At 44.0% G+C, this 25801-nt stretch overlaps 1 protein-coding gene across 1 annotated transcript; it reads right to left on the bottom strand.

Moving 5' to 3' along the window:
* Nucleotides 1-1888: 1888 nt before the first annotated feature.
* On the bottom strand, nt 1889-25566 carry LOC141424248 (uncharacterized). The gene is made up of 7 exons (XM_074077809.1): nt 25557-25566; nt 24890-24978; nt 24762-24782; nt 23432-23462; nt 5428-5529; nt 3079-4601; nt 1889-1915 (listed from the first exon to the last, which is right to left on the bottom strand). Exons 1-7 carry the CDS (start codon nt 25564-25566, stop codon nt 1889-1891), a joined length of 1803 nt encoding a protein of 600 aa, XP_073933910.1.
* Nucleotides 25567-25801: the final 235 nt, after the last annotated feature.

The raw sequence follows: 25801 nt of genomic DNA, 5'->3' as shown, positions 1-25801 counted from the left end.
GGGAGTGCTAAGGGATTCGGAGCTGGCTCTAGTAGTGGATGATGGTGTGGTCTCTTCTGTTGTTGTTGAAACAGGGGTGCTGGTTGCTACCTCAGTTGTAGATGTGCTAGGTTCAGTAGTGGTTTGCACTGGTGTGGTGGTACCAAGAGGAGTACTGGATGTTGTAATGGGCTGTGTGGAAGCTGTAAAGGAGGTGGTACTGAGTAGGGCAGTGGATGACAGTGTACTTCCTTTTGTTGTCGGAGGAACAACGGTGCTTGTTACTTCCACAGTTGTAGATGTGCTAGCTTCCACAGTAGTTCTCACAGGTGTGGTGGTATCACCCAGACTGCTGGATGGTGTAATAACTTCTGTGGGAATGCTAATGGAGGTGGTGCTTGCTCTGGAAGTGGATGATAGTGAACTCTGTTCTGTTGTTGTAGGAACAGGGATGCTGCTTACTTCCACAGTTGTAAACGTGCTAGTTTCGGTAGTGGTTTCCACAGGTGTGGTGGTATCGACAGGAGTACTGGAGGGTGTGCTGGTCTCTGTGGAAGCCAAAAATGAGGTGGCAGTGGCCACAGTGGTGGCTGATGCTGTGCTTCCTTTTGTTGTTGTAGTATCAGGGCTGCTAGTGCGTCCCACAGTTGTAGGAAAGGAGGTGGCTTCAGCGGATATCCAAAGTGTTGTACCTCTGTCAAGAGGAGTGCTTGAGGTTGTGGTCACTTCAGTAGAGGTGCTGACTGGGCTTCTGCTGACTAGGAGAGTAGATGACATTGTGCCCCCTTCTGGTGTTGGAAGAACAGCGGTGCTCATTACTTCCCTTGTTGTTGATGGGCTAGCTTCAGTAGTAGTTATGACAGGTGTGGTGGTGTCAACAGGAGTGCTAGAGGTTGTGCTGACATCTGTGGAAGTGCTAAGCAAGGTGGTACTGGCCACAGTACTGGATGATGGAGTGCTTCCTTCTACTGTTGGAGTAACAGGGCTGGTAGTGCCTTCCACAGTTGTAGGAGAGGAGGTGGTTTCACTGGAGCTCCATCCAGGTGTGGTTTTTACAACAGGAGTTGTTGAGGGTGTCCTCATCTCAGTAGACATGGTGAGAGGGGTGCTGCTGACATGACTTGTGGATGAAAGTGTGCTAGCATCTGTTGTTGGTGGAAGAGTGGTTCTTGTAACTTCCACAGTTGTAGATGTGCTACCCTCAGTAGTGGTTCCTACAGGTGTGGTGGTATCCACTGGAGTGCTCGATGGTGGTATACCTTCTGTTGGAGTGCTAAGTGAGATGGTGCTTCCTCCACTGGATGATGGTGTGGTCTCTTCTGTTGTTGTTGAAACAGGAGTGCTGGTTGCTACCTCAGTTGTAGATATGCTAGGTTCAGTAGTGGTTTGCACTGGTGTGGTGGTACCAAGAGGAGTACTGGATGTTGTAATGGGCTGTGTGGAAGCTGTAAAGGAGGTGGTACTGAGTAGGGCAGTGGATGACAGTGTACTTCCTTTTGTTGTCGGAGGAACAACGGTGCTTGTTACTTCCACTGTTGTAGACGTGCTAGCTTCCATAGTAGTTCTCACAGGTGTGGTGGTATCACCCAGACTGCTGGATGGTGTAATAACTTCTGTGGGAATGCTAATGGAGGTGGTGCTTGCTCTGGAAGTGGATGATAGTGAACTCTGTTCTGTTGTTGTAGGAACAGGGATGCTGCTTACTTCCACAGTTGTAAATGTGCTGGTTTCGGTAGTGGTTTCCACAGGTGTGGTGGTATCGACAGGAGTACTGGAGGGTGTGCTGGTCTCTGTGGAAGTCATAAATGAGGTGGCAGTGGCCACAGTTGTGGCTGATGCTGTGCTTCCTTTTGTTGTTGTAGTATCAGGGCTGCTAGTGCCTTCCACAGTTGTAGGAAAGGAGGTGGCTTCAGCGGATATCCAAAGTGTTGTACCTCTGTCAAGAGGAGTGCTTGAGGTTGTGGTCACTTCAGTAGAGGTGCTGACTGGGCTTCTGCTGACTAGGGGAGTAGATGACATTGTGCCCCCTTCTGCTGTTGGAAGAACAGTGATACTCGTTACTTCCACTGTTGTTGAGGGGCTAGCTTCAGTAGTTATGACAGGTGTGGTGGTGTCAACAGGAATCCTGTAGGTTGTGCTGATCTGTGTGGAAGTTCTAAGCAAGGTGGTACTTGCCGCAGTACTAGATGACGGAGTGCTCTCTTCTGTTGTTGTAGTAACAAGGTTGCTGGTTACTTCCTCCATTCTAGATGTGCTAGGTGCAGTAGTGGATTCCACTGGTGTGGTAGTATCAAAAGGAGTACTAGAGGGTGTGATGAGCTCTCTGGAAGTGGTAAAGGAAGTGAGTAGAGCAGTGGATAACAGTGTGCTCGCTTCTGATGTTGATGGAACAATGGTGCTTGTATCGTCCACAATTGTAGATGTGGTAGCTTCAGTAGTTGTTCCCATAGTTGCAGTGTTCTCAACCAGAGTGCTGGATAGTGGGATAACTTCTGTGGTAGGGCTAAGTGAGATGGTTCTGGCTCCAGTAGTGGATGATGGTGTGCTCTCTTCTGTTGTTTTAGGAACAGGGGTGCTGGTTTCTTCCACCGTTGTAGATGTGCTAGATTTAGTAGTGGTTTCCACAGGTGTGATGGTATCAACTGGTGTACTGGAGGTTGTGATGAGCTCTGTGGAAGTGGTAAAAGATGTGGTGCTGACGACAGCACCAGATGACAGTGTGCTCCCTTCTGTTGTTGGAGGAACTGCAGTGTGTGTTTCTTCCACAGTTGTAGATGTACTAGCTTCAGGCGTAGCTCCCACAGGTGAAGTGATATGACCTGGAGTGCTGGATGGTGGAATAACTTCTGTGGGTGTGCTAAAGGAGTTGCTGCTGGCTACAGTAGTGGATGATGGTGTGCTCTCTTCAGTTGTTGCAAGAACAGGGGTTTTGGTTACTTCCACAGTTGGAGATGTGCTAGCTTCATTAGTGGTTTCCACATGTGTTCTGTTATCTACTGGATAGCTGGAGGTGGTTCTGGTCTCTCTGGAAGTCATAAATGAGGTGGTACTGGCCCTAGTGATGTCTGATGGCATGCTTCCTTCTGGTGTTGTACTAACAGGGCTGCTAGTGCCTTCCACATTTGTAGCAGAGGAGGTGGCTTGAGTGGATGTCCAAACTGTTGTATGGCTCTCAACAGGAGTGGTTGATGGTGTGATCGCTTCAGTAGAGGTGCTTACTGGGCTGCTGCTGACTAGAGGAGTAGAGGACACTGTGCTCCCTTCTGCTGTTGGAAGAACAGTGGTGCTCATTACTTCCCTTGTTGTTGATGGGCTAGCTTCAGTAGTAGTTATGACAGGTGTGGTGGTGTCAACAGGAGTGCTAGAGGTTGTGCTGACATCTGTGGAAGTGCTAAGCAAGGTGGTACTGGCCACAGTACTGGATGATGGAGTGCTTCCTTCTACTGTTGGAGTAACAGGGCTGGTAGTGCCTTCCACAGTTGTAGGAGAGGAGGTGGTTTCACTGGAGCTCCATCCAGGTGTGGTTTTTACAACAGGAGTTGTTGAGGGTGTCCTCATCTCAGTAGACATGGTGAGAGGGGTGCTGCTGACATGACTTGTGGATGAAAGTGTGCTAGCATCTGTTGTTGGTGGAAGAGTGGTTCTTGTAACTTCCACAGTTGTAGATGTGCTACCCTCAGTAGTGGTTCCTACAGGTGTGGTGGTATCCACTGGAGTGCTCGATGGTGGTATACCTTCTGTTGGAGTGCTAAGTGAGATGGTGCTTCCTCCACTGGATGATTGTGTGCTCTCTTCTGTTGTTGTTGAAACAGGAGTGCTGGTTGCTACCTCAGTTGCAGATGTGCTAGGTTCAGTAGTGGTTTGCACTGGTGTGGTGGTACCAAGAGGAGTACTGGATGTTGTAATGGGCTGTGTGGAAGCTGTAAAGGAGGTGGTACTGAGTAGGGCAGTGGATGACAGTGTACTTCCTTTTGTTGTCGGAGGAACAACGGTGCTTGTTACTTCCACTGTTGTAGACGTGCTAGCTTCAATAGTAGTTCTCACAGGTGTGGTGGTATCCCCCAGACTGCTGAATGGTGTAATAACTTCTGTGGGAATGCTAATGGAGGTGGTGCTTGCTCTGGAAGTGGGTGATAGTGAACTCTGTTCTGTTGTTGTAGGAACAGGGATGCTGCTTACTTCCACAGTTGTAAATGTGCTAGTTTCGGTAGTGGTTTCCACAGGTGTGGTGGTATCACCCTGAGTGCTGGATGGTGGAATAACTTCTTTTGGAGTGCCAAGGGAGGTGATGCTGGCTCCAGTAGTGGATGATGGTGTGCTCTCTTCTGTTGTTGTAGGAACAGGGTTGCTGCTTACTTCCAGAGTAGTAGATGTGGTGCCTTCAGTAGAAGTTCCCACAGTTTTGGTGTTGTCAACAGAACTGCTGGAGGGTTTGCTAACCTCTGTGGAAGTGCTAAGTGAGGTGGAGCTGGCTGGATCAGTGGATGATGGTGTGCTGTCTTCTGTTGTTGTAGGAACAGTGATGCTTGTTACTTCCACAGTTGTAGTGGGTGTGGTGGCAGATAATAATCTTCTAGACTGTGTGCGGATCTCCTTGGAAGTTTCGAACGAGTTGATTCTGACTAGAATCCGGGATGATGGAGTGCTTCTTTGTGTTCTTCCAGTAATAGGATTGTTTTTGCCTTCTGCACTTTTAAGAGAAGATCTGGCTTTATCATCATTCCCAAGAGATAGGACCGTTTCAACTTGAGTGGTGTAAGGTTGGCTGTGAGCAGTATATATGGATTCTTGTCTGCTTTGGCCAGCTGTTGTGAATTTTGGTGTCTTTCTTTGTTTTTGTGAAGTATCAGTTGTTTTGTTATTCATAGTTGTAGCAGAATAAATTGATTTGGTGGATGTGGCCATGTTACTGGACCTTATTGCTCTTGTATCTTTTGTAAAACCTGCAATAATTGTTCCATGGGATTAGTTTAATTGAATTGGTTAACATCACTTTTTTCTAAGAAACATTTTTGGACTTATTTTTCCTGTGTAGGCACTCTCCCCAATGTAATGGTCTCAGTAAGTATTGGGGAATATTCAGGCACTGTTTCAAGATGCTCTGTGATCTAGAGTCAGAAATTATGTTAGGATTTGACTTGTTGCCTGACAATTGGTTCAAAGAGATGAAGCCTTCTGGATTAATTTCCCAAATTGGACAGGAATAAGTCATCTCTGTTTTTGCACTCCCTGCCTTCCCTTCTGGGCTCTTATAAATTGAACTCTACCCAATCCCCTTCTCACTCTTCTTGATTGTCACTTCCACCTTCCTTCCCTGTGTCTTCCCTCATCCCTAATACACCAGTGGCATAGCCTGTTAAGTCTGGTGTCTTTGCCAGTCTGCCAGGGTCACTCCTTGTTTTCTAGAATGGGACCCTTCTCCTGGTCTGCAGAGTACCATTTCCTCACCTGTCTCATTGATTCCCGAAAGCCTCCAGCACTGGGACTCCTCAGAGCCTTCTTGGGAGTTGCACCCTCCTTCATCCCACACATCTCTGCTCTTCATGAGATCTGAAAAAGAGAAAAAGTAGTGGTTTCTTGAAGCCACAATCCTCCTTTCCATTCTGGATTCTTCCTTCTTTCAAAATCTCTGAGTTCCATGTCCTGCTTTTAAGTCCTCAATCACTAGACAAGTGGGATAATCACCCAGTCAGGAATCAGGCATGAATTTTTTTCCAACACAGGAGTCAGACAAGAAGTGGAGGGTTAGGCTGAGCTTCTACAGATCTTGAGGTGGAGCAATGTCAAGTGGCACAGGTGTAGGAATGGGAGCCACTGCCCAGGTAGAAATCAGAGGAGAAAATATTTACAAGTTGCTCGGTCCTTCCCAATGGAATTTGAGCATATGGATGGATGCCACTGCCAAGCCTGACCCAGAACACCTGTTCTTCCTCCCTTCTGCCAGGTAGAGGCAGATGGTGAGGAGGTTGGAGGGAAGATGAGAACTCAGGAAGGAGGAACCTAGGTCCCTGAGTCATCACAGAAGAGAAAGCCATCTGACAATCAGGGGTGCTTGACTTGAATCTTTATATGAATGAGAAAAAACTCTATGATTGAACCACAATACATTTTGAGCTTATTTTTAAAGCAGAGTTTTTAAAAATCCTAGCCAATAAGTGAAGAGCTTCACTTTGCCCCAAGAATAGAGTTGCTCTAGTCAATCTTAAGAAATTCGAACTTACAATATTAATAGCTAAATATTAAACAATCTCTTTACACTTGGGGTTTAATATATTTCTAATGTTTAGGATATCATAGCCAGGTGCCAGTGGATCAATCCTATAATCCCAACTACTCAGGAGACAGGATCAGCAGGACTGTAGTGCAAAGCCAGCCAGGCCAAATAGTTCAAGAGATCCTGTCTCGAAAATACCCAACACAAAAAAGGGCTGGCAGTGTGGTTTAAGTGGTGGAGTGCCTTTCTAGCAAGCCTGAGGCCCTTAGTTCAAACCCCAGAGCAGCTAAAAGACAGGGAGAGAAAGATATGATCCATTAATATAACAAACTTGCCATAGAATTTTTTGGTGAAACTGTGGTTTGAACTAGGCTGCATGCTTGAAAAGCAGATGTTCTAACACTTGAGCCACCTCCAGTCTATTTTGTGCCATAGTAATTTATATCAGCATATATGAGTTTTCCCAAACAAGCTGTTTTATTATGATATTTCCATACATGCATAGAATGTAATTTGGTCATATTCATTCCATCTATCACTCTTTCTTATCTCATCTTCCTACTCCCCTCTTCCCCTTCCCCTTACACCTCCCCAGTTGTTCCCTTTTGCTTCATGACCTTGGATTTGTTTGTCCCCTAGTTTCCACATGTGCTGCTGGGATAGCTATAATGAAGAAGTCTGAAACTAGATCCCTGTGTACCAAAGTCCTGGACAAAAGTCAAGTCAAAATGGATCAATCATCAAAATGTAAAACCTTAAAGTTTGAAAGTACTAGAGGAAAACATAAGGGAAACGTTTCAACATGGATGGCATACATAATGAATTCCTGAATAGGACTCCTAAGTCCTAAACTTTCCTAAGGTTAGGAAATAAGAGCAAGAATTGACAAATGGGCAGAGCACAGTGGCTCAAGCACGTAATCATAGCTACTCAGGAGGTAGAGATTGGGAGAATCGTGGTTTGAGGCCAGCATGGACAAAAAGTTCACTAGACCCTGTTACAACCAATGACTGGGCATGGTGTCACATGCCTGTCAATCCTATGACAGGCAAAGGAGCACAAACAGGAGGATTGCAATTCAAAGTGGCCCAGGTATAAAGCAAGACCCTATCTCAAAAATAACTCTATCTCAGAAAAGTGGTTAGCAGTCTGCAAAAAAGCTGAAACTAGATCCATGTATATCACCCTATACCAAGATTAACTCAAAATGGATCAAGGATCTTAATATCAGACCCCAAACTCTAAAGTTGATACAGGAAAGAGTAGGAAATACTCTGGAATTAGTAGGTATAGGTAAGAACTTTCTCAACGAAACGCCAGCAGCTCAGCAACTAAGAGATAGCATAGATAAATGGGACCTCATAAAACCAAAAAGCTTCTGTTCATCAAAAGAAATGGTCTCTAAACTGAAGAGAACACCCACAGAGTGGGAGAAAATATTTGCCAGCTACACATCAGACAAAGGACAGATAACCAGAATACATAGGGAACTTAAAAAACTAAATTCTCCCAAAAGTAATGAACCAATAAAGAAATGGGCAAGTGAACTAAACAGAACTTTCTCAAAAGAAGAAATTCAAATGGCCAGAAAACACATGAAAAAATGCTCACCATCTCTAGCAATAAAGGAAATGCAAATTAAAACCACACTAAGATTCCACTTCACCCCTGTTAGAATAGCCATCAACAGCAACACCACCAACAACAGGTGTTGGTGAGGATGTGGGGAAAAAGGAACCCTTTTACACTGTTGGTGGGAATGTAGACTAGTACAACCACTCTGGAAAAAAATTTGGAAGCTACTTAAAAAGCTAGACATTGATCTACCATTTGATCCAGCAATACCACACTTGGGGATATACCCAAAAGACTGTGACACAGGTTACTCAAGAGGCACCAGCACATCCATGTTTATTGTGGCACTATTCACAATTGCCAAGTTATAGAAACAGCCAAGATGTCCCACCACTGATGAATGGATTAAGAAAATGTGGTATCTATACACAATGGAATTTTATGCAGCCATGAAGAAGAACAAAATGTTATCACTCGCTTGTAAATGGATGGAATTGGAGACCACCATTCTGAGTGAGGTTAGCCTGGCCCAAAAGACCAAAAATCGTATGTTCTCCCTCATATGTGGACATTAGATCAAGGGCAATCACAGAAAGGGGATTGGACTTTGAACACATGATAAAAGCAAGAGCACACAAGGGAGGGGTGAGGATAGGTAAGACACCTAAAAAATTAGCTAGCATTTGTTGCCCTTAATGCAGAGAAACTAAAGCAGATACCTTAAAAGCAACTGAGGCCAACAGGAAAAGGGGACCAGGAACTAGAGAAAAGTTTAGATCAAAAAGAATTAACCTATTTTCTTAAACAGTTTCAGATTCCAAGATGGCAGATAGAGGTAGGAAGCAGAAAGCGACCCTCCTATAGTGAAATCTTGGAGAGACGCTGGAGACACACTTTGCAGGCATAATCACCGAGAAAGGCATAACTTTGACCCCTCCACATCTCCAGCCGGTGCAGAGAATCTCCACTTCACGTTAAACGGAGAAACGAGGAGGGCCCCCGGGGCCGCCAGTGGCCGGCATCCATACGGCTTGCGAAGACGCGGACCAGGTGAGCTTCACGGTACCGCAGTAGCCCCACAGACAAGCCTGGACCAGAGCAGCATAGCCCCCTGGAAAGACTGACCTCCACCCGGGAAAAAAAAAGAGAAACTGAGTAATAAGCAATAAGAACAGTTAAGACACGCTGGAAAGAGGGTGGGGCACCCTGAGCGCTGAAGATTGGGGGAAGGGAATCCTTTCCGGGACTGTAAATAAACAAGCCGGGCGGGCCGGAGAGGCTCTGGCGGGAGCGGGGTGCGCACCCAGCAACCAGGAGCGGTAAAGCTTGTGAGAGGAGGGAAGACCCACTTCCCACGTGAACTGTAAACAAACATGGCGGCCGGCAGGAGCAGCAGCACCACCCAGTAAGCAGGAGCAGGAAAGCTTCTGAAAGTGGCAGTGGGAGGAAAACTTCAGAGGAGAGGGGGAAGACCCACCTCCCACATGAACTGTAAATAAACACGCAGGCCTGACAACGCGGGGGCAGTGTCACCTTTCCCAGTGCTTGGAAAGGGGAAAGCTTATAGCAGAGGCTCCCGCACAGGAGAACTCTGAGCAAACAAAGCCTGTGGGACCAGGTGAGTGCTAGCTCACCCCAGAGATCTGCATAAATAACGCCGCCAGCTACAGGCTGAGAGCAGCAGGCAGGCAAGCCACAGTTGCAGATACCACTCTCAGAACTGTCTCCAGACGCTTTTTTTTCTTTTTCTCCCTACCTTTGATGAGAGAACAACCGAATTACACCTGCAAGCCGAAAAACTTACTGAAACTGTATTGCATTTGAACTGGGGACACTTGGTGGGGCTGTGTGTGTGTGTGTGTGTGTGTGTGTGTGTGTGTGTCTGTGTGAGTGTGTAGTTTTGTTCTACTTTATGCATCCCCTTTGATGAGACAACTACAGAACAACATCTGAGGCACCAACTCCAGGACTGGAGATTGAGACGGACACCCAAATTATTAAGACTGAAACTGCATTGCATATAAACTTGGAAGTTTTTTGGTTTGTTTTTTTTTTTAATTTTCTATTTTCCATTTTATTTTAATTCATTTTTATATATAGATATTACTTTCATTTACTTATTTTTTATTTTTTTTATCTTTGATTTTCAATCCTCTCTCTGTCTCTCTAATGTCTGTTCAGCTTACTGTCAATTAGTACACTAACACTCCCTGTTTATACCTTTGAAACTATCTTGTCTGATACCTTGTTCTGCTTTCTCCCTCTTGTCTGTATATTTGTTTTCCCCTTTTCTTTAACTTCTTGCTTTCCATCTCAGCTCACCCTTCCATTATAAATATTACCATTGTTATTATTACAAGCTAGAAAATACTTAATTGCACACAGTACAGGGACAGTAACAACACCACGGACAAGGACGGGAAGACAGAAAAAACAGGGAAACCAGTTTCCCCACAGCAAAAAATTAGTACAGGAACCAGAGGGGAATGAAGAGAACAGAAACTCAGATCCAGACTCCAACAAAATGAAGATAAACTATGCCAAAGGACCCAATGAAGCCCACAAGAATAATTTAAAAGAAGACATACTACAAGTACTCAATGAGAATTTTATAGAGATGATACTGGATAGGGTCAACCAAAATGGACAGGAGACACTCAAGAAATTCCAAGACAATAAAAATAGAGAATTTGAAAAAGCAAAAGAAGAAATAAAGGAAACCATAGAAGCACTGTATAAACACCAAAGTGAAAGAGAGAACACAATGAATAAATGGATAAATGAACTCAGGACAAAAATAGACAACAATAAAGAAGAAAACTGCCAGGATATGGAAAACCTCAGAAAAAAGAACGAAACAGAACTGCAAAACAAAACGGAAGGCCAATCCAGCAGAACAGAACAAACAGAAGACAGAATCTCAGAACTTGAAGATGAAATGGTAATTAAAGGAAAAACCGAAGAACTATTAATTAAACAACTCAAGACCTGTGAAAAGAAAATGCAAGAACTCACTGACTCCATCAAAAGACCAAACTTGAGAATCATGGGCATCGAAGAAGGAGAGGAGGTGCAAGCGAAGGGAATGCGTAATATATTCAACAAAATAATAACGGAAAATTTCCGAAATCTAGAGAAAGATATTCCCATACAAATGCAAGAGGCCTTCAGGACACCAAACAGACCAGATCAAAATAGAACTACTCCACGACATATCATCATTAAAACAACAAGTTCAGAAACTAAGGAAAGAATATTGAAGGCTGTAAGAGAGAAAAAACAAGTAACATACAAAGGTAAACCCATCAAAATCACAGCAGACTTCTCAACAGAAACATTAAAAGCAAGAAGAGCTTGGGGGTGAGATCTTCTGGGCACTGAATGAAAATAACTTCAACCCCAGGATACTCTACCCAGCAAAGCTATCATTCAAAATAGATGGAGCAATAAAAGTCTTCCATGATAAGCAGAAACTAAAACAATATGTGACCACAAAGCCACCATTACAAAAGATTCTGCAAGGGATCCTGCACACAGAAAGTGACACCCAACTTAACCATGAAAAGGCAGGCACCACCAAACCACAGGATAAGAAAAAGCAAGACAGTAGAGAGTAACATCAAGTTAGGTACACACAATCAAACCTTCAAACAACTAAGACAACTAAATAGCAGGAATCACCACATACCTATCAGTACTAACGCTTAATGTTAATGGACTTAATTCACCCATCAAAAGACACCATTTGACAAAATGGATTAAAAAAGAAGATCCAACAATTTGTTGCTTACAGGAGACTCATCTCACCAACAGAAATAAGCATATGCTTAGAATGAAAGGCTGGAAGAAGATTTACCAAGCCAATGGCCCCCGAAAACAAGCAGGAGTAGAAATACTTATCTCTGACAAAGTAGACTTCAAACCTACATTGATCAAACGAGATAAAGAAGGACATTCCATACTAATAAAGGGGGAAATAGACCAAAAGGAAATAATAATCATCAATCTGTACGCACCCAATGTCAACGCACCCAATTTCATCAAACATACCCTGAAAGATCTAAAAGCATATATAAACGCCAACACAGTGGTTGTGGGAGACATTAACACTCCATTATCATCAATAGATAGGTCATCCAAACAAAAACTCAATAAAAAAATCCAAGATCTAAAATATGCAATACATCAAGTGGACCTAGTATATGTCTACAGAACATTTCATCCAACCTCTACACAATATACATTCTTCTCAGCAACCCATGGAACCTTCTCCAAAATAGATCATATCCTAGGGCCCAAAGCAAGCCTCAGCAAATATAAGAAAATAGAAATAATACCGTGCATACTATCTGACCACAATACAGTAAAAGTAGAACTCAACAACAAAAGTAAAGACAAAAAACATGCAAACAGCTGGAAACTAAATAACTCATTACTTAATGAAGAGTGGATCATCGATGAAATAAAAGAGGAAATTAAAAAGTTCCTGGAAGTCAATGAAAATGAAAACACAACCTACTGGAACCTATGGGACACAGCTAAGGCAGTCTTGAGAGGAAAGTTTATAGCTATGAGTGCATATATTAAAAAGACTGAAAGATCCCAAATCAATGACCTAATGATACATCTCAAACTCCTAGAAAAACAAGAACAAGCAAATCCCAAAACAAATAGAAGGAGAGAAATAATAAAAATAAGAGCTGAAATCAACGAAATAGAAACCAAAACAACCATACAAAGAATTAATGAAACAAAAACTTGGTTTTTGAAAAAATAAACAAGATCGATAGACCCCTGGCAAACCTGACTAAAATGAGGAGAGAAAAAACACAAATTAGTACAATCAGGAATGCAAAAGGGGAGATAACAACAAACACCATGGAAGTCCAGGAAATCATCAGAGACTACTTTGAGAACCTATATTCAAATAAATTTGAAAATCTTATAGAAATGGACAGATTTCTAGATACATATGATCATCCAAAACTGAACCAAGAGGAAATTAATCACCTGAATAGACCTATAACACAAAATGAAATTGAAGCAGCAATCAAGAGTCTCCCCAAAAAGAAAAGTCCAGGACCTGATGGATTCTCTGCTGAATTCTATCAGACCTTTAAAGAAGAACTGATACCAACCCTCCTTAAACTGTTCCACAAAATAGAAAGTGAAGGAAAACTGCCAAACACATTTTATGAAGCCAGTATTACACTTATCCCAAAACCAGGCAAAGACACCTCCAAAAAGGAGAACTATAGGCCAATCTCCTTAATGAACATTGATGCAAAAATCCTCAACAAAATAATGGCAAACCAAATTCAGCAACACATCAAAAAGATTATCCACCACGACCAAGAAGGCTTCATCCCAGGGATGCAGGGGTGGTTCAACATACGAAAATCAATAAACGTAATAAACCACGTTAACAGAAGCAAAGACAAAAACCACTTGATCATCTCAATAGATGCAGAAAAAGCCTTTGATAAGATCCAACATCATTTCATGATAAAAGCTCTAAGAAAACTAGGAATAGAAGGAAAGTTCCTCAACATTATAAAAGCTATATATGACAAACCTACAGCCAGCATTATACTTAATGGAGAGAAACTGAAACCATTCCCTCTAAAATCAGGAACCAGACAAGGATGCCCACTATCTCCACTCCTATTCAACATGCTACTGGAATTCCTAGCCAGAGCAATTAGGCAAGAAGAAGGAATGAAAGGAATACAAATAGGTAAAGAAACTGTCAAAATATCCCTATTTGCAGATGACATGATCCTATACCTTAAAGACCCAAAAAACTCTACTCAGAAGCTTCTAGACATCATCAATAGCTATAGCAAGGTAGCAGGATATAAAATCAACATAAAAAAATCATTAGCATTTCTATACACTAACAATGAGCAAACAGAAAAAGAATGTATGAAAACAATTCCATTTACAATAGCCTCAAACAAAAACAAATACCTAGGTGTAAACCTAACAAAAGATGTGAAAGACCTCTACAAGGAAAACTGTACACTTCTGAAGAAAGAGATTGAGGAAGACTATAGAAAGTGGAGAGATCTCCCATGCTCATGGATTGGTAGAATCAACATAGTAAAAATGTCAATACTCCCCAAAGTAATCTATATGTTTAATGCAATTCCCATCAAAATTCCAATGACATTCATTAAAGAGATTGAAAAATCTACTGTTAAATTTATATGGAAACACAAGAGGCCACAAATAGCCAAGGCAATACTCAGTCAATACTCAGGAGGTATCTCAATACCTGACTTCAAACTGTATTACAAAGCAATAACAATAAAAACAGCATGGTACTGGCACAAAAACAGACATGAAGACCAGTGGAACAGAATAGAGGATCCAGATATGAAGCCACACAACTATAAGCAACTTATCTTTGACAAAGGAGCTAAAAATATACAATGGAGAAATAGCAGCCTCTTCAACAAAAACTGCTGGGAAAACTGGTTAGCAGTCTGCAAAAAACTGAAACTAGATCCATGTATATCACCCTATACCAAGATTAACTCAAAATGGATCAAGGATCTTAATATCAGACCCCAAACTCTTAAGTTGATACAGGAAAGAGTAGGAAATACTCTGGAGTTAGTAGGTATAGGTAAGAACTTTCTCAACGAAACGCCAGCAGCACAGCAACTAAGAGATAGCATAGATAAATGGGACCTCATAAAACTAAAAAGCTTCTGTTCATCAATGCTGAAAGGAGAGACCACTTGGGTTCACTTCATACTATGAACCAACTATACATCAGACAAAGGACTGATAACCAGAATATACAGGGAACTTAAAAACTAAATTCTCCCAAAACTAATGAACCAATAAAGAAATGGGCAAGTGAACTAAACAGAACTTTCTCAAAAGAAGAAATTCAAATGGCCAGAAAACACATGAAAAAATGCTCACCATCTCTAGCAATAAAGGAAATGCAAATTAAAACCACGCTAAGATTCCACCTCATCCCTGTTAGAATAGCCATCATCAGCAACACCACCAACAACAGGTGTTGGCGAGGATGCGGGGAAAAAGGAACCCTCTTACACTGTTGGTGGGAATGTAGACTAGTACAACCACTCTGGAAAAAAATTTGGAGGCTACTTAAAAAGCTGGACATCGATCTACCATTTGATCCAGCAATACCACTCTTGGGGATATACCCAAAAGACTGTTACTCCAGAGGCGCCTGCACATCCATGTTTATTGTGGCACTATTCACAATAGCCAAGTTATGGAAACAGCCAAGATGCCCCAGCACTGACGAATGGATTAAGAAAATGTGGTATCTATACGCAATGGAATTTTATGCAGCCATGAAGAAGAACGAAATGTTATCATTCCCTGGTAAATGGATGGAATTGGAGAACATCATTCTGAGTGAGGTTAGCCTGGCTCAAAAAACCAAAAATCGTATGTTCTCCCTCATATGTGGACATTAGATCAAGGGCAAACACAACAAGGGGATTGGACTATGAGCACATGATAAAAGCGAGAGCACACAAGGGAGGGGTGCAGATAGGTAAGACACCTAAAAAACTAGCTAGCATTTGTTGCCCTTAACTCAGAGAAACTAAAGCAGATACCTTAAAGCAACTGAGGCCAATAGGAAAAGGGGAACAGGTACTAGAGAAAAGGTGAGATCAAAATGAATTAACCTAGAAGGTAACACCCACGCACAGGAAATCAATGTGAGTCAATGCCCTGTGTAGCTATCCTTATCTCAACCAGCAAAAACCCTTGTTCCTTCCTATTATTGCTTGTACTCTCTCTACAACAAAATTAGAAATAAAGACAAAATAGTTTCTGCTCGGTATTGAGGTGGGGGAGAGGGAGGGGGCGGAGTGGGTGGTAAGTGAGGGGGTGGGGGAAGGGATGAGAAATGACCCAAGCCTTGTATGCACATATGAATAATAAAAGAAAAATGAAAAAAAAAAAGAATTAACCTAGAAGGTAACACACGCGCACAGGAAATTAATGTGAGTCAACTCCCTGTATAGCTAGCCTTATCTCAACTAAGAAAAACACTTCTTCCTTCCTATTATTGCTTATACTCTCTCTTCAACAAAATTAGAGATAAGGGCAAAATAATTTCTGCTGTGGGGGGGAGGGGGAGGGGTGGAGTGGGTGGTAAGGGAGGGGGTGGGGGCAGGGGGGAGAAATGAACCAAGCCTTGTATGCACGTATGAATAATAAAATAATAAAAATAAATTAATTAATTAATAAAAAGTACCTATAAAGTTAAAAAAATAATAATAATAACCCTATCTCAAAAAAAGGGCCAATGGCATGGATCAACTGATAGAGTGTCTGCATAGCAAGATAAGGTGCTAAATTCAACTCCCAGTACTGACAAAAAAAATTGGATTTGAGAGATGGGATTATAGCAAATTGAAAAGCTTCATAGCAAAAGAAAGAACAGAGTGAAGAGACAGCTTACAGCAGATATGCATCCAATGGGATTGATATCTAGAATATATAAGGACTCAAAAATTAAACAACATCAAAGCAAATAATCCGATCAATAAATGGAACTGAACACTTTTCAAAAGCAGTACAAATGGCCAATAAATATATAAAAAATTATTCAGCATCTTTATTCATCAGGGAAATGTGAATCAAAACTACTTAAGATTCCACCTCACTACCAGGTCTGAGAGGAGCAGTTGGGCTCTCAGCTCTGCTGTGCCCCCAGAAGGGCCAAGGTCTTCCTGTTCCCCAGTCACATTGGGGCCCATGTTACTGAACCTGTGAAATGGATGCTAGGAAAGAGGGAATGGAGAAGGACCTGAGCAGATCCTCAGGCTGACTTTGCAAACAAGGGATGGAAGGAGATGTGGGAATTGAGGCTGCCCAGGACCCCCTTCCTAGGATGCCCCAGCTTCAGTCACCACATTTAATTTTCTACCAGGGAAAATTTAATACCCTGGTAGAAAATACCCCCTACCTGATCTTGCTATTTATTGCTACAATTTATTGACCTCAAAAATACTGCACTTGGGGCAGGGTGGGTCCCCAGGGTATCCTCCCACTTCGTGGGACACCATAGGGCCAAAGTGCTGAGGAGAGCCTTTCTGTACCCCATCCATTACTGGCTTCCTTCTGCCACCCCCATGGGGGACTCTGGCCCACTCACACACACCTCAAGAGAGAATGGAAAGGATGGACTTATGGCTGTTTTGTTCAATTGTAATTGGAAGAGGGATCATGTCTGACTTTATATCCTTCCCAGAGAGGGAATGGACGCCAGGGTCACACTCATGGACTGGCCACCGCCATTGTCACCTATCACATTGAGTTCACTTCTCTGGAGAGGTTAGGTAAATCCAGATCAGAGTTGCAGGTATGCAGCCTCAGTGTCACAGAAAAATGACTGACCGACAGTGGACTTCTCCACTCAGAAACGTGCAGTGTTAATGTACACTGATGAGAAACTAGTATTTTATGGTCTTTCCATTAAAAGCTTGTTTGAAAACTTAAAAATGAAGATTCCACCTCACCGTAGTCAGAATGGCTATCCTGAAGAAAAACAGTAAGTGCTGGCAAGGACACAGACAGAAGGGGAAGGAACTCTCATCCACTGTGATAGGAATGTGAACTAATTCAGCCACATGGAAATCAGAGATTTAAAATGTTTAAGATGGTGTCTGATTCAGGCTTGTCATGTTACATTAAAATCTTGCTAAGGTTGGAAGTATTAAAACATTTAACAGAATTTAAGATTCATCATACTTGTGTATTCATTTGAGAGACCTGGGGAGTTCTGGTTTGCCCACTCTGAAACTCAGGTTGAAATCTGATTCCCATTGCAATGGTGTTGCAGTGGCAGGGCCTTTAAGAGGTGATTATGTCATTAAGAGGGATTGATACCTTCCTGGAGGGACTGAAGTAGCTACCACCAGAGCAGACTGTTTCAGAGCAGAGCTGACCCTCATGGTTCACCTCTTCTACAAGCACCCACTTTCCCTTCTGCTTTCTGCCATGCTAAGCAGGTGCCATTGCTGTGCAGCCCAGGCTAACCTCAAACTTGAGATCCTCCTGCCTCCTCCTTTCCAGTGCTGGGATTACAGGTGTGCACCACCATGCCCAGTTTAAACCTCCATTTCTGTTGTTACAGTAGTTTTTAAACACACATTTACTAGATTGTGGACTTTGATAAGCACTTGGAAAGGTTTCATTTGTTAAAAGAAAACTGAAGTCCTTAAATAGGAAAAACAATATTATAATACAATACAATATAATACAATTTTATAACTGAGTTGAATATGTTTCAAGGAATTTACTTAACCACGTATAGAAAATGCATTATACCCTAAGCAAAGGCTCTCATAAAAGCAATTATTTTTGTTTCTGTTTCTGGCCAAGATGGGGTAACAGGATTGGATTTCTACCTGATCACTGTCCCTTCTCCTCAGTAACCATATAACCAAACAAAAGACTTGCAAAAATAGTTTTTCGACACACAGGATATCATACACCAAAGGACAGTGATTCCTGAGATAGCAAGCAATTGAAGACCACCCTAAAATCACCCCAGGTTATTGGCTTGAAAGAGTTACCAGGAAGCAGTGAAGGGAGGTAAAAAACAGATGGAGCCAAGCAGATCTGAGTTCAGGAGATGCTGGTGACAAGAATCTTGGGAGACCAAAGCTGCTAGATTTCAGAGGACAGAATCACTGGATCAGAGTGAGGTACAGGGAGATCCTGGAAAGAAGAAATGGATTGTCCTTGAGCATTACCCACAGAAGTGATCAGTGCCTGTTTATGAGGGAAATACCAGAAGTCAAGGAGACAACCACAGGAAAAGATTAGAAGGAACTCTCACAGCAGTCTAAACAGTGCTAATCAATCCCATTAGCCAAACAGGAGAAACTCAAAGTTCACAAGCATTGGATAAAGCAGTTGGGACAGTTTTGCTTCAGTAATGGGAAATACAGCTCCAGGCAAGCATATTGCTGGACCCAACTAAGGACTTTAGATCAAGGGCAAAAACAGGGAGGTGATTGGACTTTGGTCACATGATAAGGCGAGAGCACACAAGGGAGGTGTGAGGATAGGTAAGGAACCCAAAAAACATGATAGTATTTCATGTCCTCAATGCAGAGGAACTAATGCAAAACCTTTAAAGCAACAGAGGCCAATAGGAGAAGGGGATCAGGAGCTAGAGAAAAGGTCAGTTCATGAAGAATCAACTTAGAATGTAACACGCATGTACATGGAAGCAATGCTAGGAATCTCCCTGTATAGCTATCCTTATCTCAACTAGCAAAAACCTTTGTCCTTCTTATCATTGTTTATACTATTCTTCAAGAAAATCAGAGATAAGAACAGTTTCTGCCTGGAAGCGAGAGGGTAGGGAGGGAGAGGAGGAGAGATAGTAGGGGGCACGGAGAGAGGAGGCAGGAGGTAGGGCAGAGAAATGACCCAAACCTTGCATGCGTGTATGAATAAATGGAAAAAAAAAGAAATCATAAAAACAAGACCTGGAAGAATCAAACTGTTTGCAAGTAACTTAACTACATTCTTGAGCAAGGATCAGGATGGGCTTTTTTTTGTTTTTTGGGTTTTGGTGTTTTGTTGTTGTTATTGTTGTAGCAATACTGGAGTTTAAACACAGGGCCTCTGGCTTGTTAGGCAGTGGTCTAGAACTTGGGCCATGTCTTCAACCCTTTTTGCTTTAGTTATTTGGAGATAGGGTCTTGCACTTTTGCAGATAGATCAATGGATAGATAGATATAGATATATAGTTATATTTCTATAGATATATTGTTATATATAGATAGATGTAGATAGATTGATCTATATATCTACATCTATCTATTTATCTAGGTGTATATCCATTTATCTATCTATCTATTTATCTATCTATCTATCCATCTATTTATAATAACAAGAGTCCCTGAAAAGAAAGAGAGAAAGAGGGAACCAAAAATAAGTGAAGAAATAATAGCCGCAAATTTTCAAACTCAATGTAATAATGTGAGTACACAGATTCAAGAAGTTTTTCAAACCCCAAACATAAAAAGGAAAAACATGAAAAAAGGTGTCAAGGTTTTCAGAATAAATTAAAAGGGAATTTTGTCAGGCATTGAATCAAATAAATTAATGAAGTAAATTAATAAATTTCTTTCTCCTACCTGTGGGGTCTCCTCTCATTCCTTTCTGTTACAATTTCAGGACCTCAAAAAGTGACTGTATTTGGACATATGTTTTGGTTTTGGTTTTGGTTTTTTGAGACAGTCTCACTACATAGTTCAGGCTGGCCTCAAACTCTTGATGCATAACCTCCAGGTTTCTGGGATTATGGATGTGTGCAACCACACCTGCTTTCTACTACTTTTTTAAAGCATATTCTATGATAAAATTCTGTGCCAAATTTGTATTTTGTTCCAAAATATAACTTGTTGATATATTCTTTTTTAGTGTTTTTAATTTTCAGAAAACAAGCTTGAAAAATAGACCCAGCAGAAGCCAAATTCTGAACCATGGTGGGGCAGGAGTAGGTGTTTAATGTAGATTGCTGGACCTGGTGTTGCGGAGGGGAGGTCCTGGGTCTCACTTGCCTATCTTAATGCGTTCAACCATATTCTCACACCTTGGTCCAGAGTGGAGCCTGGTGCACTGGCACCTGATCCCATCCCAGGAGACTCCATTCTGCCAGATATTGACCAGATAGTGACATTGTTCTCCTGTGAAGCCACTGGGGCAAGCACAGACATCTCCTATCCATTGCCTTCCATTAGAGCAGGTCCCGGAAAGAGACAACTAGTAAACCACACATACTTGATCAGCATATTACAGTTTCAAATGTGTTTTCAAAGACATTGTCTACTTTGAACTGTCAAGACACCCTGGAGTACACAGGGTAGTTAGTGTCATCCCCACTTCACACAGGAGAAGAGACATGGACAGAGGCTAAGAGGCCTGTCCAAGGGTCCAATTAGAAGACTTGACCCAGTCTTGGAGTCCAGCATGCTTTACTTCAGCCCAGAAATATGAGGAGTGTTGGAATTACAGTATACACCACCAGCAGCCCACCCTGGCTGGACATATAGTCTTTGCAGGTGATCAAGTTAGACTAAGGTCATTCAGCATAGGCCTTATCAATTATGACTGGTGTCCTTCTAAAATGGAGAAATTTGAGCACAGACACAAATATGTGTACAAGGGAGCATGTCATGGGAAGGAGAAGACAGAGATTGGGGTGATGTATCTACAAGCCAGTGAGTACAGCGATTGCCAGCAGCCAGCAGAGGTTGGGAAAGGAGCCTGGGACAGATCCTCCCCTACCACCTTCAGAGGAGTCATGGTGCTGTTGAGCCCTGGGACCTAAGCTTCTAGCCAGAACTGTGACATGATAAATTTCCATTGCTGTAAGATGCCCAGATCATTCCAGACCATCCAACAGCCCCAAAGGTGGGATGGTGGTAGGAACAAGGGGTGGGTATAATGCCTGGGACATGAGGACGAAGAAGGGCAGTGGGATACACAATGTGGACAGGTGACTGCACCCCAGGACTTTGTCATATTCATGTTGGGTGTAGAGAGCAAAAGGCACTTGCCAAAGCTTTACAGGGCAGGGCCAGCCCAGAGGACACTGTGTTTCATTTATATGCTATATACCCAGATATATGGGAAGGTGACAGGACCTCTTCCAGGAAGGGCTAGGCTGAGGTTACTAAATTCTTTCTCCAGGCCTACACCCTTTTCTGTCATCCCCAGTTCAATGGCTTTAAGAACAGGTGGGGCTCTGGGTCCTTGGAGAGGGGACACAAAAGGATCAGATGCTACTCAATGCTGGCTAGGGCCCCAGAGGCCAGCTAATGCCAGACTCAAACATGGTAGAGGAAGGGTAGAGGACTTCAGAATCCCTCTAAGCAGGAGAGGAGAGTCTGAAAGCTCCCATTTTACAGAGGGGGAGATTCAGGTTAAAGATAAATGAGTCACAGTAAGTGGGAAGAGGTCAAGAAAAAGCAAGGAAGTTTTGGGGAGATCAAAAGATCAGGAAAGAGAGAACCCAGAATAACAGAAAGGAGAAGCAGAGGAAAAGAACATAGAGTGGTAGAGGGATGAGAGCGAGTCAGGAAAGCTTTTCCATTAGAGCCCTATAGTGGCTCTAATACCCCTATTAGAGGCCTCTGGTAGAACTGTTGCTGGTGGCTCACACCTCTAATCCTAGTTACTCAGGAGGCAGAGATCAGGAGGATCACAGTTTGAAGCCAGCCAGGCAAATAATTCAATACACCAAACCTCAAAATAAACAAAAAAAAAAAGAAAAGAAAAATAGCAAAAAAAAAAAAAAAAAACGACTGGTGGAGTGGCTACGTGTGGGCCCTGAGTTCAAACCCCAGTACCGCAACAACAACAAAAATATAGAGACTCCCTGGTCAAGGGTTATGATCAGCTGTACTCCTCTCCATCCCTACCCTGTGTCCTTAGAGAAGAGCTAGCTGAAGCTGTGGCCTGGAGTCCAGGAGCCCCTACTTTTCCTGGGAAAGTGAGCTCAAGGCAGAGCAAAGTGCAAGGCGGACTTGCTGAGATGACACCTGTAAGGCTGGGCAGGAGAATTCCCCTTCTGTCCCCAAGCTCTACTCCCCACCTTTTTGTGGCACTGGGGTTTGAACTTACAGTTTTGTGCCTGCAAAGCAGCTCCAGTGCTTGAGCCACACCTCCAGGCCATTTTGTCTGGTTATTGTGGAGATGGGGTCTCACAAAGAACTATTTGCTGGGGGCTGGCCTTTAACTCAATCCTTCTGATCTCAGCCTCCCAAGGAGCTAGGATTACAGGCATGAGCCTCTGACACCTGGCCAAGTCCTCTTTCTTTCCACTCAGGCCCTCCCAGAGTGATATTTTGGTGGGAAGGAATGCTGAGACTGGGGGTTTAGTTTCTGCCTTGGTTCCCCTCCCTTCTTCTCTGGGGGTGGAGGCAGCTCTTGAGGGTCTGGCCAGGACCCACTGTCATTTCCCACTGCCCTGAGCCTGGTCTCCATGGCCAAGAATACCAAAACAACTAAGATGAAAAGATTTTTAGAAGTTCCAAGCCCTGACTAAGGATAGAAAGGAACAAAATGGCCCCATGGCACACAGCTTGTTCCTGGTAGGATTTGTATCTGAAGGCCCTAAGTCCCACCTTGGCCTTAGTCTTGTGACATCCTCAGGGTACTAGACCAGGGTGGGGTGAGGCAGAAACAGCTAGGATGAAAGTTAGAGGAGGCAGAACTTCATGGTGTTATTCACCTTGTGTTATGGGGCATTTGGTTTAGGGACAGGAGGTGAGAGGGTATTGGATGGGGACATTTACCAAGTAAAGATGGGCTCTAACATTGGTTGAGCATCTGTCCTTTGCCAGGGATCCTGTCTAGAGGTTTCTGTTTAATCCTCAAAGCAATTGGATCAACAAGTAGGTGTTATTAACTCTCATCATGTGGAGAGGTAATGGCTCAGAAAGGCCAACTGGGAGGAAGTTCAAAAGCCCTGCACTTGCCCTAAAGCTCACGAGGAGTAAAAGAAGTCGGGGGATAGGCGGGGAGTATAAGGATGCCGTCCAAATGGAAGGCATTCCTCACCTGAGTACCAGGTGGCAGCCCTGCCTGGGGCTGGGCAGGTTCAGAAGGCAGCAGGCCTAGGGGATCACTTACCCATGCTGGCAGCAGTGTGATGGGGCAGGAGCTGGGGTACGAGGGCCAGCAGACAGAACACCACTGTCCTCAGCCCTGGCATCAGAGCGCTGAAGGTTCCACCTGCACTTCACACTTCTTGGAAGCTGGCAAAATGATTATCATCCAGGGTATCTCAGACATAAAAAGGCCCCGGAGACCTTTGGCCCCTGAGATACTGAGATTCTGTGGACAAGTATGAATCTGAGCCAATCTGGGAACTTCCCTCATGATAGGGGTACAAGCCAAAGGGCAGTGGGAAGTGTTCCTTGCTTGGGCCAGACAGCACCTAGCTTTGAGGTAATCTGATTTATCAACTTAATGGACGTGCACTACAGGCCCTGAAGCAGGCAGTGGAGAGAGAAGAGCCCCCAGAGGGAGGTGGACAGTCGGGGCCCAGCCTGAGCAGTAACAAAGACAACTTGGGTTGGTCTCCAGCCTCTGGGAAGGAGACCCCTACTCAAGCCCGTCCTCTGCCCTATGGGTACTTCAACAGGATATGGGGCACAAGTCATGGGCACACCTGGGCTGTGCTCAGCCTTGGGATGAGTAGGACCTCTTGAGTCTTTACATTCAAGGGTGAACATGCTTCCCCACAAACACACCTTCGCCATCTGGAGTGATCTTGCCCACTCCTAAGGTCACCAGAGTCAAGTGCTCACTCCTTAGTCTTTTGGGGTGTTCCACTCTTCACTCTTGGGGCGTGAGGTCTTCTATTCCCAGGATCCAAATTTGGGCTTGACTCATGCCCCAGAGACCTCAGGTAGAGGTGGGCCTGGCCCTGCCCCAACTGTAGCAGATCATGGGTTCATGTCAAGGCACAGTGAGAATTGCCTTCCCCAGGCCCAGGAAGGACACTTCACTCTGCAGCTACACACACACAAAACACACCCTATCTTCTTACCTCCCTGTAAACCCAGGCCTGCAGCCAACTCCCTGGAGAGGGAGGAAAGAAACCCTCTGATGTCACTCTGCACTTTAAGAATTGCTTTATTGATACGGAAATACCAGAGTAGGAGTCACCCAGGAGCAAACAAGGATGCCAGAGAACCTTAAACCCCAGTTGGAGGGTGAGGGTGAAGGTGAAGGAGGAGAAGAGCTGGCACACAGTCCCCACTGCCTCTTCACAGACCACAACAAGGGACTACCAGCCAAGTCTGTCACTCTGAGTACACTCACAGAGCCACTCAGCCTGGTATCAGTTTCCTCTTGGCCAACCAGGGGCACCTCTGTGGGCTGTCTGTTATTCTCTTATCCAAATCCAGATGAGGGGTTGGAGATCCTGTTCCTCTCATAGAGTGGGTGTCATCACCTTTCGCCTCTGAATGTGGAGCTGGGGGTGAGAGAGACAGGTGAAGGCCAAGGGGCAGCCCAGGGGTGGGGAGAAGCCTCAGGGGAGGTGGGGAGACCCAGGGGAGAGCCAGCTCTTGCCTGAGTCACCTCTGTGCTGGGGTCAATATTCTCCAGGGCTGGCTGGAAGTGGCTGTGTCCTTTTTCAAGGCTGAACTTGTCCTCCTTCAGATTCCTGCCTGTGGGGAGAGATATGGAGTGAGAGGGAGACCTGAGGAGGCTGGGAGACACTGGTGGAGGGAGGGAGAGGGAGAGGAGGAGTTCTAGAGACAGGAAGAGAGGTCTTCTTCCATTCAGCTACTTGAAGGGGCCTCAGTGTGAAGTAAGCCTGGGAAGTTATCACATTGTGAGCCAGGGATGGGAAGGACACATAGCTGCAGCCCCCATACCCACCCTGCCCACCATATGACAAGGGGCAAAAGTCACCATGGAACAATCAGGCCACTGCCAAGGTCCTGCAGCAGTCATGGGTTGCAGGTCCCTATCTGGGTGGAGTAGGAGGAAGCCACTTGAGTGACAGGTGTCCCCAGCCATTGTTGTGACATAGGAATAGTAACCACAGCAGAGAGAGCTCAGCTCTGTCCAGATCTTCCTTCCCTCTCTCTGGTACTTGTGTATAACACTCATTTCTTGAGTCCTCCAGACCTAGTGCCATCTGCCTGTCTCCACCATTCCTCTGCTGTCACCTCAGAGGGTCCTGTCCTTTTAGGAGGCTCTTGGAGGTCCTGTCCCCACTCCCCTCATGTCCTATTCTCACCTTTTTCCATGCTGAGCTGATAATGCCAAGGGCCATCATAGTCAGGCCAAAGACCTCTCCCTCTCAACACCCCATCAGGCCCCTAGTTCTGCTCTACCTTCTAATTGTCCCATGAACACCCATCTCAGGCCCCAGGCACAGCTCAGGTGCCCCAAGAATCCTCCCTCACAACTCCCTTCTCCATCCTCTAGCAGCCAGACGTGGGGAAGCCTTGCCCTTCTTCCCCTAAGCTACCTATCTTGTCA

The sequence above is a fragment of the Castor canadensis genome, chromosome 6, assembly GCF_047511655.1.
Source record: "Castor canadensis chromosome 6, mCasCan1.hap1v2, whole genome shotgun sequence".
NCBI classification, from domain to species: Eukaryota; Metazoa; Chordata; class Mammalia; order Rodentia; family Castoridae; genus Castor; species Castor canadensis.
Note: the sequence above shows the minus strand (reverse complement) of the source record. Positions and strands in the feature narration are given on the sequence as shown.

Bases quoted from the DNA above. Each gene is read 5' to 3' on its own strand.
- LOC141424248 (XM_074077809.1), bottom strand. The intron at 23,463-24,761 runs GTGATGACACCC...CTCGTACCCCAG, and splicing joins TCCACATTCAGAGGCGAAAG to CTCCTGCCCCATCACACTGC. The intron at 1,916-3,078 runs GTTAGTACAACA...TCCTCTTGACAG, and splicing joins TGGAAGGCACTAGCAGCCCT to AGGTACAACACTTTGGATAT.